The sequence below is a fragment of the Lycorma delicatula genome, chromosome 3 (genome assembly GCF_047948215.1).
Source record: "Lycorma delicatula isolate Av1 chromosome 3, ASM4794821v1, whole genome shotgun sequence".
Classification (NCBI taxonomy): Eukaryota; Metazoa; Arthropoda; class Insecta; order Hemiptera; family Fulgoridae; genus Lycorma; species Lycorma delicatula.
Genome location: NC_134457.1, coordinates 195,484,079 through 195,503,853, shown reverse-complemented (window position 1 = coordinate 195,503,853; position 19,775 = coordinate 195,484,079). Strand labels below are relative to the sequence as shown.

Genomic DNA, 19,775 nt, shown 5'->3' with positions numbered 1-19,775 from the left:
GAGTAATACATTAATCTTTATTAAAATAGTTTCATTCATATGAATAATCAAACACAAAGTCCTGAGAGGATGGTGCAAAACATCCAACTACAGTGATGTCAAATGGGCAGTTTTTTTTTGGAAGGTTATCAAACTAATGATATTAAAAAATTCCAGAAAATTTACTGTCTTATTCAATTTTATTTTGTTTTAGTGTATAATATTATATATATATATATATATTTTATAAATTTACTTTAAATATATGAAATAAGATTTGATTGTAAAATAATTTTTGATTCACAGCTTTACAAGGATTCTCTCCGAACCACAAGATCACGTCATTTGCAGAGGCTAAAGGTCTTGATGCTATTAATGAGCGCATGCCTCCGAGGAAGGATGCTCCTCCATCTCCTGCATCAGAAGAACGACCACCTCCATCAGCCTCCACAGCTACTACTCCTACCACTCCTGCTGCCACAACAACTACCACAAGCCCTAATACTACCCCGGCCCCTGCCAACGCACACTCATGAGCAATCCAACAGCTGTAAGTGTTGTCTTGCCCATATAATTTGTGAACATCTATTAATTAATATGTCCTTTATTCTTAATCATTTCATGTTCACAATTTGGCATTGATCAACAAGGGTACACTACATTTTTTTGTTGATTTCTTAATCCATGTTGATATTATTGCTTAAATGAAATCAGTTTTTGTGATAAAATTCATTTTCGAGTCATTTTTTGACTATTGCCCAAAGATTTTCAATTGTATTTAAGTCTGGGGAATTGCTGGCCGCAGGAGTACTTTAATGTTTTTTGTTTTTTGAAAAATTGTTCTACTTTTGGCCATATGGCATATTGCCAAATCTTGTTGGAACACTCCATTGCCTTTTGGTAATTTATTTTGAAGTTGTGCCGCAACCATTTCCTTCAGAATCTTGATATATCCATCACTTTTCAACTTACTATCAGCTGGAAATAATGAACAAGGGCCTTCAAATATGAAACAACCCCAAAACTTTTTTCTGGAATGTTTGATTGTTGGATATGAGCCGGTGATGTATTTTCATCTTATTATGCTTTTTTAATGTACGGAACCCTTTAGCCCTATAAAAATAAATGTGGTTAGTCGGAAAACATAACATTTTTCCAGTCTTCTTTATTCCAGTCAGTATGTGCTTTGGCCCACAAGAACCTTTTTTTTTTTTTTTTTTTTTTTGCACATTACTAGAATTAAAAGCTGCTTTATAGCTGGCTGACAAGCTTTTCGTCCAGCTTCAAGAAGTCGGTGTCTTACAGTTATATGTATATCTATTCCACTGGCTGCTAATTATTTAGTTTACAGCAGATAGTTTTGGATCAAGTTACTTTTTCTCACTAATAACCATTATTATAACGGCGTATTTTTTTCTTTTATAGCCATTTTTGCCTTTCCTTTGAGGTGAAAAGAAAGCAGTTTCTTTAAATCGTTTTAAAACAGCATTTACTGGAAGGTACTTGTTGTGTCATACTGATTTGCTCAGAAAGAGAAACAATTTTTGAACGCTTTCTTGAAATTATATCCATTAATTATATATTCAAGACACAGAACAATAAATACAAAAACATGATTTTGAAATAAACTTTCACAAAACACTATATATAAAATGAAAATTACTTAATAACCAAACAACAATAATCTCACATTTTACAAACACCTTAAAGAATGGATGAGATCAAGCAGTATAGCCAATAAACAAAAAATTCCCTGTATTCAGATTGATTTGCATGCTACTGTATATATTAATGCCAGCCTCTATGGCATGAATGGTGGTAGTGTTTCAGCCTTTCATCCGTAGGTCCTAGGTTTGAATCTGGAATACCTGGGGTCAGGCATGGCATTTTCACATGCTACAAAATTACCATTTCATCTCTCATTCTCTGAAGCAATACCTAACAGTGGTCCCAGAGGCTAAAATAAAAATGGAAAAAGACTGTATATATTATTGAGGGTTTTGCAAAGATTTTTTTACCCACTCTAGACATTAATTTAACTCCAACTACCAAATATATCTGTAATAAGGATATTCAAATCCAATATACTATACTTTACAGCAAATTCAACATCACAGACCAGCTGATATTCATATTGCCTTGGCAAATTTCTTATTTTTTTTGCATCTGTTCCACTGATGTGAAATTATTTTTAATGGTTTATGGCTGTTGTTATAAGAAAAAGAAAGCTTTATTTTTTGGTTTAAACAAGTACCAGTTCTTTTCAGCTGCTATCTATTTCTTTGGAAAGTGTGTTAATTATAGTGTACCAAGTACCACAATTATTATCACTAAATGCAATGTATAAATTCCCTTTCTTTTCAGATAAAAATGTTTATTACTACCTGAATCCTGAGACCAGCTGGTATCTGACAGTACAGTTTCTCATTTAAGCAAACTTTAACCATTTAAATTCTCTTATGCTAAGTTTAATTTTTACTGCTAACTTTTGATTGCATTTCTGATACTTAATATCTGTAAATTACACTTTTGTTCAGCAGATTTACCAATATTAATTTTTGTGTTAACAAATACTATCCATATCTGAAATCAGAATTCTAATGGTCCAATTCTTGTGTCCCGAATGATTTTTTTTTTCAGTTACAACAGATTATACAAGATTTGATAAAAAATATACAGAATTTTAATTTTTCTCTTAAAATCTTTTAATAATGTAAAATTTATTCATCACTGATTTTCACTGCTTTCCTTACTGATTTTGTCACCCAAAGTATTCATTCCCCTTAAGATATAGTACATTTGTGCCAGCACGTTTTCCAATCTTCAAAGAACTTCTGGAACATAATTTTCAGTATGGCATGTAGCTCCTTTATAGAATCTGTATTTATCTCTTCAACGTTGGCAAAACATCATCCTTTCATGGTTCTTTTCAGCTTTGGGAATAGGAAGAATCAGGTGCATTATCATGCTTAAATTGCCATAACTTATTGACATGCATTTTTCAGTCTTAACTCTTCAGAAAACTTCCATTGAGAGGATTGGGCCTTAGTTTATGTCATACCCACATACCCATGTTTCATCAACAATTATGACCTGTTTGAGCAGTTCTGGATCATCATTCACTTCATTCAGCAACTCCTGAGCAATGTTTATCGGCACTACTTTTGGTTGAAATTCAACAATTTTGGAAATAATTTTACTGCCACACATTTCATGTCCAAAAAATCAAAAAAAAATTGTTTGGCATGAGCCAAACTATATGCCAACATCATCAGCAACCTCTCTGATAGTGATTCGACATTGTCATCAGTTATTGGTGTGATGGGATATCCAGGGCGCTTGTTAAAAAAGGTAACATTCAACATTTCCAATGTGTTGCTCCATTTTATTCCATTCTTAAAGCAAAATTTAATGCAAATTCATTGTTCCATTTTTTCCATAAGTTAAAAATCGCCTACCATATGAAAACAGATGTAGTTTTTTTGGAAGCCAACAATAAACTGAGAATCTAATATGGCTACCAATGTAAATATACATTAGGGACAAGTGTACCAACACAACAAAAATTGTAAGATTTGGACTTATACAGCATGGAAAATTTAAAAATTCCACATATTTTTTTATCTAACCTCGTAGAAAATCATTGAACTTAATTATTATTGATAAGATAAAATTCTGATCTATCCTAAATTCTAGAAAACTTGATGTGAATATGAACATTCAATTTCAGCTTTTATTTGGGGAATATAAAATAACAAACCACCATTATAATTCCTCCTGCTGCTCGATATCAGGAAAGGACTTTAGAGAAAGCACAGTAAACTGAAACAAAAAATTATTGATTTTAATTTTTTTTTTTTTTTATTGTTAAGAAAATTATTAATCTTAGTGTAGTGTAACTACTTTCTGAATTTCTGTTTCGAAAATAAATATTTCCAGAAAAAATTCTATTCGCTAATAATTCCATATCAATCAATTTTTATTATACTTTAAGGCATGTTTATTAAGTATTTCATTTACTTAGGATAAGTCAGTTGCAGGAATGTGCTAATTTTACTATAGTATTCATGATTTCATTTTTAAAATTTGTTGTTTTTAAAAGTGTTGGAGAAAAAATGAAGCAAGTGATCAGGAGTAAAAGTGTGGGAAGTAGCTTGCATTGCAATTGTTTGGCTGACATGTAATTTTTACATTCGTTATATAGTTTTAGAAATTCTGCCTTTTAATTGAAAATACTCCATTAAACTACAGTTTTTTAATTCAAATTCAGTTTTTAATATTTAAGGCTTACCAGTCCTCTGAGTAAGCTACATTTAATGAGAAGACTTTTTTTTATAAAACATTAACATGTCTTAACGTCTGATGAGTAGGCACACTTATAAAAAAAAATGCTACTATATGAAAATAACAAAATAGAAACCAGTGTAATTAGATTTTTGTGTATTATCATTATATTAAAAAAAGCAGTATAAAAAATTAAATTTATTTCACTAAACTTTTTAAGTAGTTTCAAAATAAAATTTTCATTTTTTATGAATCAATTATATTAATCGATAAAAAAAATTGCATAAGTAAATTCAAACTATATTAAATTGTTTAAAAAATCTAATGTAACTAATATCAAAAACCAGTGAAATTGAAGTAATTAAAACAAAACACTGTTTGAATTATTTAATAAAGAATCTAATGGAAAAAACTGATTAATTTTAAAAATAATGTTGATATCTTAAAAATCAGTTAAATTAAGTCATTAACTAATGAAATTAAATATTTAAAAATTAAATAAAACTTCTATTATTAAATCATTTCCAAGTAAATGCTAACATTAGAAAAATCAATTACAGAAACATTAGTGTTTAAATATCATTTGTTAGAAATTAGCCTTTCACAAGAAACTTTTTCTGTAAAAAAAGCTGTGATACAATATTAGCATAAAAAAGTATAATCAATCCCATTTAGATTATGTATAATATCTTACCTTGATAATTGCACTTTGCAAAATCATAAAGCTTTAAATTTAATTAGTAAATTACTTTAAATTTGTTAAAAACCACAATCGAATGCTGATGATTCTCTCCTACCCAGAATAAATCACTTATATCATGTCCCTTGTTTTGTCATTTAAGAAAATTACCAGTAGACCAGTAACTACACAAAATTCTATTAATCTTATTCCCTGTCATTGATTTTAATATTATTTGATCTTTCATCTACAAAAGGGAGGGATTTTATGTAGTAAAGTTATATTACTTTCCTTTGTCGCTGTTTACAGATCTTTCAAAAAATGTAAATGTTATTATTATTATTATTATTAACTTATTAAATTCTTTTTCCTGGTTTCCTACATTTAAATTAATATTAATTATACCAAGCTGTTCACTTTCACTTATATCATTGTTGCTTCAAGTCGCTCTCTTCTCTAATGAAGACACAGGTTCTATTTTTTTATCAGATCTTTTTATCTGCTTTTCTAAATATATCATCAGTGTTTCTCTAACCCACGCTTCCCTTCAAATTATTAAACCTTATTTTTCCTTTTAATTAAATCTCACTTCCCTATCACAAATAACATTGTCTTTCAGCAGTATCTTCTCTTCTGGTCCAATTTTAGTAACCTTTTTGTCTAAAACAAATTATTCCTCTTTCAATGGATTTATCTTCAGTAATGGATTTCTTTGGGGTATCCTCTCTGTAATTTTAGTACTTTTTTAATTTTATTAAATAGCTGCTTGTTCTGGTTATTTGCACTGGATGCTTGATCACACATTTTCAAATAGGCACATATCAGTAAAAAGAAGTTAAAATATTTAGCTATAAGTAAAATGATATTTAATTGAATTGCAATAAAAAATTATGTCAAGAAGCAAATAATAAAAAATCTGTTAAGTACAATATACTTGATAAAAGGATTACTAAGTTAGTTTTGTTAGAACATGAACTATGAGATTGTTTTACAGATGAAACCTCTACTATTAATAAAGAGGAAGAGGGTTTTTTTGTTCGGGATAAACAAAAAAAAAACTACCTTATCTATCACTACTACATTTTTACCCATGTTTCTTGGCATAACTGAGAAGGTTTTTGGAAATATTTCATCTCAAAAAATCTCTAAAAATATATATATACACACACACAGTATATTTAGAAGTTCCCAAACTAAATTAAATAAAAATACAGATTTAAAGTTAAATGAATTTATTCACATCAGCCCTCTACATAGAACCCTTCTCCAGTTATACACTCATTGCAGTGCTAGTAGAGCCTGTCAAATGCTCTGGAAAAATCATTTTGTAGGATTGCCTTCAACTGCTCAGTGCAAACCCTTTGGATGACCAGAATGTTGTCGAAAAAGGCGGTCTTTCATCTTCAACTTGAGTTTTGGAAACAAAAAATAGTCTGCTGGAACCAAATTGGGTGATCAGGGCAAGTGGGATAAGACAGTGATTTGATTTGCGGTTGTAATAACATGTTAAATCTGTTGTCATATTTGCCAAGGCATTGTCATACAAGAGTCAAACTACCCGGATCCCAGTACTCAGGCCAGATTTGACGCATCAGGCATTTTTTTACTTCCAAATAGTATTTGGAATTCACGGTTTGAATAGTTGTGGGCACATTTTTGTCATGAACAGTTGTTGACAGCCTCCCGCTTTGTTCATTGTCATCCAATGACTTTCTACCATTTTTAAACCGCTCCACCACATGTATATTGTAGTATGAGATGCAGTTTCATCACTGAATGCTTGCTGTATTGTAGAATAAGTTTCAACGAAAGATTTTTGAAGTCGAACATAAAATTTTATCACGCTTCTCTGTTCCATGACACAAGCTCAACAAGGTCACATGAACACAATGTATGTGGCCGAATATATCTCGATATTGGAGTGACAAAACATGATGAAATTTTGTACACACACTCATCAGACATTGTACTACATAGTTTCTTGGTTGTCTGAGAGATGGCGCTACTTGTATCGACCACAGAAATTTAGTTTGGGAACTTTTCAGACATATTGTGTGTGTAGTAGTGGAGAGATTTGCCAGTCAGTGCACAAACTTTAATAAATTGTGAACTGTGAGTGTCTATCGCTGTGTGAACTGGGTTTAAACTGAATGATGTGAATATCTAAACACCAATTTCTAGATGTTTTTAGAACTCCGAGTTTCAAGGGTTAAAATGGATTGTTGACTATTTTTGTTGAAAAGGAAGTGATTAATGATTTCCTATTGTTTTTTTTCACTGATTAGATAAAGAAGTACAAAGATGCATATTAGACTATTACATAATTCTATATTTGCATACCAATTCCACCGAATTATATATTATTCACTATAAATAATGTACTAAATTATTTATTACTGTGCTAAGAACTATACAGTGTAAGAAGAATTTAATATAAATTCTTTTGAATATAAAAAATACTCACAAGAATTTATATTTACTTAATAGTTTTTTCTGCTGTATGTGTGAAAGATGTATAACAGAAAGAAATATTGTTGATTTATGAGAGTAAATTTGAAGTGCTTATGAATCTAAGATGTGAAATATCTAATATTATATTTTGGCATTAAACTGCAGCTGACTCTATAGGAATTAGTGCAATATTTTATATGTATTAGGAGCTCCTCCTTGCCTGAAATCTTATTAATCAAAGATTGTCGCTCATATTGTTGTGGAATATTAAGTTCTAAACTTTTTTAAAATCTTTTGAAACATATTCTCGTATGTTTGCAGAAAGAACATTGTCTTAAACTAGCGAGTGGATTCTGCCAATCATCTGTCAACTCTATGAGAACAAATGAATTATAGTACAGAAAAAGCACATGTAGATGAGTTCTTAATAAATAGCTTTTACACTTTTCTCAATCTTAATAAAATATTATTTTCTAATGGTTGATTAATTTGGTTTTCTTACTACCTCTTTTATTCTTTTTCTTTGAGGATATATTTAACAACTATGTTCCATATTAATTTGTTTTCACTTGTTAAGGTAAAAGATAAAGAAAGATAGAAGCAGAAGAGTTATATTTTATGTTGTATGGTAAATGGTTAATGAAAAATGACTTAAAGATGAATTTATAAAAAGAGAAAGTAGTTAAATTAGAATTTGTTAACATGTTTTCTATTACTGCCTAATGATAATTGTTTTTTATTCATTTTCTTTTTCTAAATTTGACTAAAATAGATAAATTAAACAAATATTTTTATATATTGTTTTGTTTTTTTTTCAGGTGAATAATTCTTATCAGTCTAAAGAAAAATTCGGAAAAGTTTGTTTCATTCTGTTTTATAGAATAATCAAAATTACATAAATTAAATTAAAAAAATTATAAATTGTTACTCATTTAAGGTGTGCATTCAAGAAGGTAACAATTTAATAAAATAGTCTATATGTATTATATTATAATAAAAACTAATTTATTAATTAATAATATTGTATTGATTTATATATTGGTAAAGCCTTTCTCTTGCCTGTTATATATTTGTGTATAAGGTGGTGGCAACAGCGGCAGTTTTTAAATATGTCAAAGTAACATGTTATTTATGATATCATGAATGATGTTGTGGGCTAAGGAAGCAGCGGGCTGTAACTTGGTCCACATTTTGGTATCTTGTTTCTTGGCTGTACCGGTATTAGAGTCAGCCAGCAGGTCTGGCTTTAATTTTTTTTAACCACATCGCTCACTCTTCTCATCTTCTTATTCTTTTTTCTTGTGTAATCTCAATTATTGCTGTCATATTATTTACATTCACCGTCTCAAAGATTGAATAATTACCATCTAAATTCTATCAAACCTGCCGCTTAAAATTATAAATTTTTTTTTGTTTATTGTGACACTTTTTATTGATAATGTGTGCGGTTTATAAAAATTATATTATCGTTATTTGTTAAAATAAGAACAATAATTTTAATAATATTCATCTTGCTGAAATTTCCTACAGTACCTGAATATTTTTAATGTGTGAATATAATTATTATGTGATATCATTTTTTTATTATTATATCGCTTATTTTATCATTGAATTAGAGATAATGCTACCATATGAAATAGTACATTTTAAATCGAAAGGAAAAGGTTTAACCAAAGGATAAGAAGAAAGAAAGAGTGGGCTCAATGATCGGTATATTTTCTTTATTCTAAAAAAATTAAAACAGGTTTTTTTGCGTTTGTTAAATCTTTTCCCATTATATTTAATAAAAAGATGTTCTAATCGGTTGCACTGTATAATTTTGTACATAAGTAAACTGTAGCTAAAATTATAACAGCGATGTTTTTCGGATTGAATTTTATTTTATTTTAAATGTAATTCTGTGACTGTTTATTCATATTTCATTCACATCTTTATGTGAATTTGTGCATTTTCCGTTTAATTACCTCACTGTATATAACATGCATAATCCAAACCCAAAGTATAAATATATATTTACATATACTGTTTACATGCGGTATATTTCATTGCAATTAGCTTGAATCAAGGGATGTTACCATGAAATAAACTTTAATGACATATTGCTGTAATAAATTAATAATTAAATAAAAATGAATTGTAAGAGAGAGGTTTTTATTATATACCTACCTATATATGTATTATTGTTGTTTATAATAATAATAATAAAAATTAATAATAATAGTTTTATCATAATAAAAATGCACTACTTGTATATCAAAAAAATGATGGGATTCAGAACAAACACACACACACATTATAATACGTAAATATGTATCATGTAAAATTATTATAAAAGTATTTTATGTTTTGTGAATAGTTTTCCCCTCTTATAAATAAAATATTCTTGTTTTCTAATAACTTCATTATCTTATTTGCTTGTTAATTGTATTATTTGTATCAAAAATAAGATTTGTAATTTTGTACTCATACCTTTTATATACTGTCAAACACATACACAAATCATGTTAGTTATTGGTTACCGGTTTTTATTAAAAAGTATTTTAACTTAATTTCAATTTTTAATTATAAGTAGTAGTAATGAGTAAATTTTCAAATTTAATCCATAGCTTTAAAATATACTAAATAATAATTAGCAAAAGAAAAACACTATTTGTAAATTAACAATCAAATCCAAGTGTACAAAATCTCTCTCTTGCTTTAACTTCTATCTTCCTTCTTTCTTCTGTATGTTTAAATGTTGTAACTAAGTAGTTACTGACAATTTTTTTATTATTAATCTATTATTATTGTCACTATCACCATATAATAATAGAACTTCATTATTATATAATTAATATTTCATATCATCAAATCATGGCCGATCCTTTATTTTTTTATAAGTGTTAACATGTGTTTAAGTTATAACAAGAGTTTCAAAGTACACTTTGCAAAGACCCTTGAAATCAAAACAAATTGTGTACTGTTATTATGTTGCTTTTATTATTAAATTAATTTCACTATTAATTAAACTTTATAGTTCTTTTACTTCATAGAAGTTATTTATGATTATCATTACTATAATTATTATTACACAACTGGATAATAAAAAAATTTGATGGAATTTTATGGTTTATAATAACTTCATAAAATGTTAAATAAAGCTGTTAATTTTTAAAAAAGATAAGGTTTTTGTTATAATTTGTTTTGATATGTACTTAATAAATTCTGATAGCGTGGTTACAGTTATAATGATAAACCTGTTTCATATTCACATCTTTTCAGCATAAACGATATTTTCTTAGATAGCTTTGCATTAAATCTGCAAAGTCTACCTTCATTCAAGGTCAGGAGGTGAGAACATACTGAAATGAATGAGAATTTTACTTCAGAACTAATCATTTGGAGCACTATATACTGAAGTACACAAAAATTAGCTGTATTGAATCAGGAATGAATTAAAGAATTTCTTATAGCTTCATTGATCAAAACCAGATAGATTTGGTTAGATTATTACTAACGTATGTGTGCCATTTTCTTTCTTCACCTAACACGGCTAGATATTAAAAAGCTTAACATTCAGGTACTTTCTTTCGGTTAACAGAGAAAATTCAAAACATTTTATGTGATCGGTTTTAATCATTAATGTAATTTGAATTTTACGTTCTAACTTCTAAAGTAGTTTATATCTTACACATTCAGTCTAATAGTCATTTTTAATTCTTTATGAAGTTACAAATCATAAAATCTTTCCTACTTCTTTTATCCTATCAAAAAGGTTTTATATTTTTATAAGTTCATGTGCAAACAATACTTATTATTCAGAATCTAGTTTGTTTTTTAATAATTAATTAGTCTCTTTTATTATAATTTTGTTTACGTTTATACGTAATATGAAACTTCATAAAAAATTATACTTGTATGTGTGTGTGTATGTATGTATATATATTTATACACATGCTTAATATATTTTGATTTTTCATGTAATAAATTCTTTTAGTGTATAATTTGTTTCTTTTATTATGATGTTTGATTGTTGATGAATGGTTGTTGGGCATTTTTCTATCATTCTAACATTTCATGCTACTAATTTATGATAATTAATAACTATTATTATTATTATTATTAGGAATTAATATATCCTTGTAAAAGATAAATAACCATAACCTCTTTGTAATATAATCATTTCATTGAAATCAGTTCTTATTTATAAAAACATATATATATTATATATATGTTATTATCAATGTATAAATCATTGCATACATTCATGATTATGTATATTGATACAAAAAAGAAACCATAAACCATATTGATGTTGTCACTAGTAATTTGTATACGTCCACATTAAACAGAACCTGCACTTTATTTTTAGTTATAAAAACTGTCATAATGATGATGATAATAATAATAATATGCTTACATATAATCAAATTATTATGTTATTCTTATTACCCTGAATTTGTTATTATTATCGTTATAAAAAAATACAGTTATTAAATATAATGAATAAATAACAAGCAAAGTCAAGATATTTAGTTTGTATTTTTTTATAAATTAGGTTTTTTATTGGAACATGATGTTAGTTGAGAAAAAATACAATAGTGATTTAAAGTATATTACGATTATTATATTTTATAATAGTTTGTTGAAGTTTGGATGTATTGGAGCGGAAATAGTAATGAAATAAATAATATCAATGATGAGAAATTGGTTTGACTATTACATGTACATTACATCACCTGTTTATTGTTGATTTGTGACTTTTTGTGAATCAGACATTTTATAGTTAATTATACATATATATATTTTTTTTTCATTCTGAAAGATTCTTTGCCTTAAACATCAAGGCTCATTTAACAGTGTAATGTTATAAAATATATGCATTACAATGATGACTACATCATTATTTTATTGATTTTTAGATAATAAAAGTAATAATTTAGAATTATTATTATTAATAAACTTTTATTGTTTATATTTAATGTTAATTTATTGATGTTATTACTAATTTATTTTTAATATTATGTATTACAATATAGTTTTAGTTATTATTATAAATTATCAGGTCACGGTTTATAATTAAAATAAATAAAATAAAGAAGTAAATGATTCGTTAAAGTGATGTAATTGAAATACACACAAAAAAGACAAAAAAAAATTAAGTGCTGTGTAATAATATTTTGAATACTTAACTTATTTGATTACAAATGAGTCTATTATATTAGTTATTATTAATTAATATTGTATGAAGTAATACAAAATAAACTGTGCTGTATGAATTATTTTATGAGAGATTTAATTGAGAAGAGAGAGTGAAAAATAGTAATGTATGTATGTATACCTTATTAGGTTAGGCATACGTTAGGTATGTATGTATGCATATAATTTTTTGTTAAGAGTATGTGATATTTGGATGAATGTTGTTATAAATATTGTGCAGAACTGATTTGATAAAACAGTGTTTGAGCACAACTATGGTTCTTATTAATAATAATTATTATAATGAATGTATGAATAATTTGTGAGTATGTGTTATATTTTAAATATTTAAAACAATGTTATCACTTACCATTATAGGTAATTTAACTTTAGACTCATTTTGCATTATTATATATATATATAAAACTACATGATACATTAAATTACAAACACACACACACACACACACTCTTTCTCTCTCTCTCTCTTGTCTCTTTTTCTCTCTTGCTTGTTCTTATTTTCTTCTTTTCTCTCTTCATAAGAGGTGAACATTTAACTGAATATATCTTGTTATCTATATATTTATTAATAATATTATTATTATTATAAAGTAATATAAAATATTAGTATTATTATTATTATTATTATTATTATTATTATTATTATTATTCATTTTTAAGATTTAAATAACATTATGAAAACCAGTTAATAAATAACTATCTAATAATATAAATTGTGATTATAAGTCACTTATTATCGCTAATCATTTTGTTATTCATATATATGTATTATTCTACTTAATCTTATTTTGTTTATTTATAAAACATGTTAGTTATATTATTATTTTCTTGATTTTATATTTTTGAATATTTTTTTGTTTAAAAGATATTTTAATAAAATATAAATTATTATAATAAATAGAATATATAATAAAAATTTATGTTGAATCTGTTTATTTGAGCCAGATAATTGTTTCCCCCTTAAAAAATTTAAAAACAAAAAAGAAAAAGACAAATTTTGTAATAATTCACAGTAATTTGTTGTTTGTGTTCATTAAAATGTATTATTACTATTATTTCATTTTCAGTTCTGTTCGCACAGCAAAAAGAAAAAGTTACAGGTTTTTAAAAATTATTTTCCACTTGCTTGAAAAAAATCAAAGATTAGATTCTGTAACAAAAATTAACGGAATCATTGATTAGAATTTTTTTAGTTATCTGTACTCTTACGCTGTTAGAAAAAACATTTACGTTCCTGTAATACAAAATTCTACACACATATCCAGATATGATTATTTGTATCAAAATCATTATTCAGTTTTTCTGTCGGTAAAATCTTGTTTAAAATTTGGGGTAATTCAACTGCTTTCAGTATTAGTGTGAGAAAAATTTCTATAGAACATAAATTAAGGAAATCAAGAACAGTTATTGGTGGTCACTTAATTCATGCTGCAAAAGCCTATTTAACAGATAATATTCAGTTTTTTAGTTTTATAGTGATAAGTAATGGATATTTAGCTATATTCATATTTTGTCAATTATCATCTTCACAGTGGTATGTATTTTCCAAGGTTTTCTACTCTGTATGAGTATGTATGTATGTATGTGAAGAAGGAGGTTAGATTTGACAAGTTTTATACAGTTCTGTAATCTAAATAAAATTTCATCTTGTTGAGGTTTTGCTCATCCCACTGTTTCAAAAGTTGACTTTTAAATTTAAACTCATTTTTAAAAAAGAATATACACAGTATACATAAAATATTTTTTTAGGAATTAATTTTACTGAAAATATATGTCAGTTATAAAATTCTGTATGAAAATAGTTATTCATTTTCTTTGTTTAGTTTTTAATTTCACTGCTAGAAATGTGAGGAATTATAATTTTATACACCCCTTTTTTACCTAAATACTTCATTGAAGTACCCGTTCTGCACTTCCTCCCAAATCATAACTATAACTAGATTTTTATATAAACTAAATGTATCTCACTATAACTAATAAGAAAAAGAATATTTGAAGTTCCTAAAATTGTTGGATTTGCTCAATACTGTAGTCAGAAATGGTGGCCAAGTGGTATTGAACTAATCAATTTTCTTTAGTACTGTAGAAGCTCAAAGTTGTCATGCATGTTTAAAAAGTAGATTACAGAAAAATATTTATAGAATATAAAATAAAGATTGTTATTAACATTGATCAAAATAGTGTAAAATTAAAAAGGAAAGAAAAAAACTTAAGGTTAACAACTGCTGTCAAAAAAATTACAATTACATTTAAACATAATTCATTATCAAAACATAGCATATAAACCACAAAAAATTATAGGTCAATAAGAAAATTAATTCTGAAACATTGTTTATATAGAGCAAACCTATAATGATTTCTGGAATAATCATAATTGAAGCACTGCCCTTCAGCAAAGAATTGCTGCTACTACCGATCAACTACAATCATTTCAGCAACTGTTAATGGTACATGGTGTGCAGCTGTTTGTCTAACAGTAAATCAAATTTCCCATATTTTTCATTCTATATGATTTTGTTGTTTTTAATAATATACAGTAATTTTAGTCATGATTTAAATTTAAAAAATAAGTTTACTTTTGCATTGTTTTTATACATGGTTTTGTTATTTGTATAAATTAACAAATTTAAATGATAGAATATATCATTACTAAGTTACCTTTTGAAAAAAAAATTATATTTGTATATATTTACATATAAATAATATAATTTAAAAAATTATATTTGTATATATATATAAATATAATTTAAAAAATTATAATTCTTTTTTTATTTTTGTTATAAAATGCAAATCTTAATGTGCTGTATGTTTAAAAATGCCAGGCACACACTTAGACAAAACTATAATATATTTAAAAGGCTTCAAAATTAAATAAAATAAAATGTTTATTATATACATATATGTATGTATATATATCATCAATTTGTTTAAGAATGTTTCTTTGTATGAATAACATAATACTATCAGGGAAAAATGTTTTTTTTTTTTTTTCATTTATTTCATATAGTTATTGTCTAGTAGTTATCTGGTTCATTTAAATGAATTAACAAATAGATACAAAAACATGTACATTAATTTAAAAATCATTGTTATTAAACTATTGTTTATAATATTATTTACGAACCATTGTAAATATATGCATTATATATACTTGAAATGAATGTTCTTTTTTTTAATCATTTAGGTTAGTATTTCTTCCACACTATTCTATCATTATATGTGTATATGTATATATTTAAATATATATACATATCTATATTGTGTTGCCTCAAATGTTGTTAGCTTTATAAATAAAAGCTACACTTCTTTTATAATGCCCAATTTAAATATATATATATTTATTGTTACAACTTTCTTTTATATAAATGAAATATATATATATAAATCAGTCAACTGTAAAATTGTATACACTTTTAAGCTTTAATATCATACCATTTCATATTAAATTAAAACAATATGTTCTGTCATTATTTTATTATTACTGTATTATTATTATTATATTAAAAAATTATTTTCAATTTCCAGTCAGTTTTGCTTTGTTATTTTTGTGACTATACTCACAAATACAAATAAAACATAAACATTTCACAGTAAAATATCAAATTGATTTTATCCCTGACGTCTAATTTTGTGTTTTTCTTTTATTCAAAATGTAGTATTTTGAATTAAATTTATCCATCCTGCTTCTCCATAAATAATTTTTTTTTTTTTTTAATCTAATCACAATGATGTATGCAAGCAAATGACTGGAAACACTTTTTTATCTGTTAGCACATTGTGCAGATATCTAGTCATAAGATTTTTTTTATTATTATTATTACACATAATTTTTAATTAATTATTAATTTGCTCTTGTAAAGGACTTATTTAGATTATGTATGAGATTTTATATGCGTATTCTTTATTGATTAATTAATTTTATTCTTGTTATTAAATTTACAGTTATGTTGTATTATAATAATCATATCATTATTATTATTCAAACTGTACATTTTTAAAATAAATCTGTTATGTTTACTTATTTGTTTTTTATTATTATTATTTTTACAAAAGAATATATTTTTATATTTATGAGTACCATAATTTAAAGTTGCATAATGATATATTAATTCTCTAATTAATATGTGTATAATAATATGTTTGCATACTTCAGTGCCATTTTTCATCCCTCCCTTGTAAAACAATCTTTTCATATTAAAGAATTATTATTATTACAAATAAATAAATAAAGTTAAATGAAATGTAAACTCTCACTTCTACTTCTTGCTGATGAGTTGCATAATTTGTTGATATAATAAATTATTAAACTATATCAATTACAGTGTTTCTTATTTATTTATTTGTATTTACTTTTACCTATCAATTTTTTTTCATTTATTATCTTTAGGGTCTAGATAAATCTATTGTTTCCACATTAATAAATTAATTAATCCTAACAGTGCAAAAATTCATAATTGCCTTATTTATAATTGTGCCATAGCAGTAACATTACAGTTGTGGTGTTACAAGGTTTGATTCAATCGCTTCCTTACTACATTTAATACACTTACTATTTGTGTTTACCACCAGCGTAATACAATAATACACATTCTATTTTCCTTTTTATGGAATACTTGTGCAGTAGTTTTGTTTCACAGATCCCTTTCACATATTTTTTTAAACAAATTAAAAAAAATCTGCATTTTATATTTCTATTAACCTTCTTTGGTATGATTTTGCTTTTTAAAACTTTTTTGTTAATAATTTTTTTTTGTTTTTTTTTTTTAGTGAAGTCTGAAATATTGTGCATGAAAATTTAATAACCTGAAAAAGAAAGCTGAATGTAGTGTATTCACTGCATAATAAATAACATCCTTAATTTCTTTCTAGTTAAAAATTATAGGTACACACACATATATATATTTATATTTCATCTGAATTAAATAAAGAACAATTTGTATATAATTAAATCACTTCTAGTAACTTATATAATTTTTTAATTACATGTAAACTGCATCTAATGTCTTGTTTTGTTTTGTAAGAATATTGAATTAACAACAAAAGATTCAAGAAATGTTAAATTAATTATGATTAAAATTTAGAATTTTGTCTAATAATTTTATGTGTTAAATGTTTTATATAACATGAAAATTGAATTTTTTGACATTTTTCAAAAAAGACCCCTTTTGTGACACTAAAAACAGTACTTGCTAGTTCTAGGTTATATTAGAGTGAAGAAAGCTATTTAAAGGATGTACTAAATATTTACAAGGGTTATTTTTTTCAAGGTCCGATCGGTCACGAAATTAAACAAAGTGAAAATAAAAAATTTTTTATTTGTAACAAGTACTTACATAGTTACGCTATTTCTCTACATAGTCGCCACTCTGGATTTAGACATTTGTCATAGCGTGGTACCAACTTTCCAATACCCTTATCATAGAACGGAGCCGCCTGTGTTTTCAGCCATGTTTCTATGCTGGTCTGTGCCAAAATGTTGTCCTCCTAGCCAGCATTTCATGTGAGCAAAGAGGTGAAATTCGGATGGAGCCAAGTTCAGGCTGTACGGTGGGTGATCAAACACTTCCCAATGAAAACGCTGCAGGAGCTTCTTTGTTACAACTGCAGTGTGCGGTCAAGCATTGTCATGGAGAAAGACAATGCCTGATGACAACATTTCTCTCTACTTATTCTGAATTGCCCTTCGTAGACGTTGAAGAGTCACCCAGTATGAGGCTGCAGTGATGGTCGTGCCACGTTCCATGAATTCCACCAAGAGAACTCCATTCCGGTTCCAGAACACAGTAGCCATACGCTTTCTGTTGGAGAAAGTTCACTTGAACTTCTTTGGTTTACTGGGAGAATGAGAATGCATCCACTGTTTGGATTGTTCTTTTGTTTCTTCAGTTTCGAAATGGACCCATGTCTCGTCCCCTGTGACAGTTTTGTTCAAAAACTCTTCTCCTTCATTGTGGTAACGCTGGAGAAACATTAGGGAGGTGTCCATTCTCATTGTTTTGTGATGGTCGGACAGCATCTTGGGAACCCATCTCGCACACAGTCTGCGGTACTGAAGTCTCTCACTCACAATGGTGTAGAGAGCTGCCCTTGAAATTTCAGGTAATGAATCACCCAATAGAGAAATTGTGAACCGATGATTTTCTTGAATTGCCTCATCCACTCGCTCAATGAGATCATCAATTGACACTCGCTTCCTTCCCTGACCGCCTGTATCATGAACATGCAGGAACATCATGAACTGCGGGAACTTTAAAGCAGGACATACAGATGTCCTGCTTTAAAGTTCCCGCAACGTTGTCGCACTTTGCTGTCACTCATTGAAGTTTCACCTTACACATTACTTATTCGTCAATAAATTTCAGCTGCATTACACCCCCTCAGCCTGAAGAAATTGAATTACCGCACACACTTCACACTTGGCGGGAAATGCTATTGTTGTAGACATGTTTACGTGCTAGCTGAGTGTTCAGAACTAAACGAAGTGATGCAGTGTGATTGAAGGTCATACTAGAGATGCTATGCAACACATTTGCGCAAAGGTTCATCTGAATTTTGCACGGGTTTTTATTTCACGACCAATCGGACCTTGAAAAAAAATAACCCTTGTATTTTGGGATTTTAAACCTATTTAATATTTTTTTTAACTTTGATTCCCAGTTATGAATCGAAAGGTGAAATTGAAATTCACAAACTGGTGAATTGAAAGGTGCTCACATGAAACATATATGAGCACCTATTATTACACAGAATACATCCAACCGATAAAGAGAATTTGTTCCTAGTAATGGAAGCTACACCTTCAGTCTTGTGCCTTAAATCAGGTAGATTAGGAGGTACCAGAAGCACACATACAGGATCCTTTATAAAACCCCCAAAGGAAAAATCACACGGGGTCAGATGAGGTGATCTTGAAAGCCACTACAAACAAGCTCTGTCATCGGGTTCATGCTGACTAATGCAGCAATGAGGGAAATGTCATTCAACCAATCTTGTACAGAGTTATGCCAATGAGCAGGCAGACAATCTTGTTGCTAAATAAAATTTTCTGCAGTAAAGTTGTGGGGGATTACATTTCAGCAGTATTTAGAACAATTTTTTTTTATCAAGAACATATTTTTTATTTCAATATTAGTAGATGTAATTACAATAGCATATTAGGCAGCAAATAAGTTTTTACCAGAGTT

General features: G+C 27.2%; 1 protein-coding gene across 5 annotated transcripts in view; it reads left to right on the top strand.

Moving 5' to 3' along the window:
* The window catches only part of LOC142322336 (serine/threonine-protein phosphatase 2B catalytic subunit 2-like), a 552,551-nt gene extending 535,943 nt beyond the window's left edge, over positions 1-16,608 (top strand). For all 5 annotated transcript variants that reach the window (XM_075361295.1, XM_075361299.1, XM_075361298.1 and 2 more), the window contains 2 exons: positions 286-529; positions 8,212-16,608. In XM_075361295.1, the coding sequence (XP_075217410.1) occupies positions 286-515 (230 nt within the window). In that variant the 3' untranslated portion in view covers positions 516-529; positions 8,212-16,608. The remainder of the gene's footprint in view (positions 1-285; positions 530-8,211) is intronic.
* Positions 16,609-19,775: the final 3,167 nt, after the last annotated feature.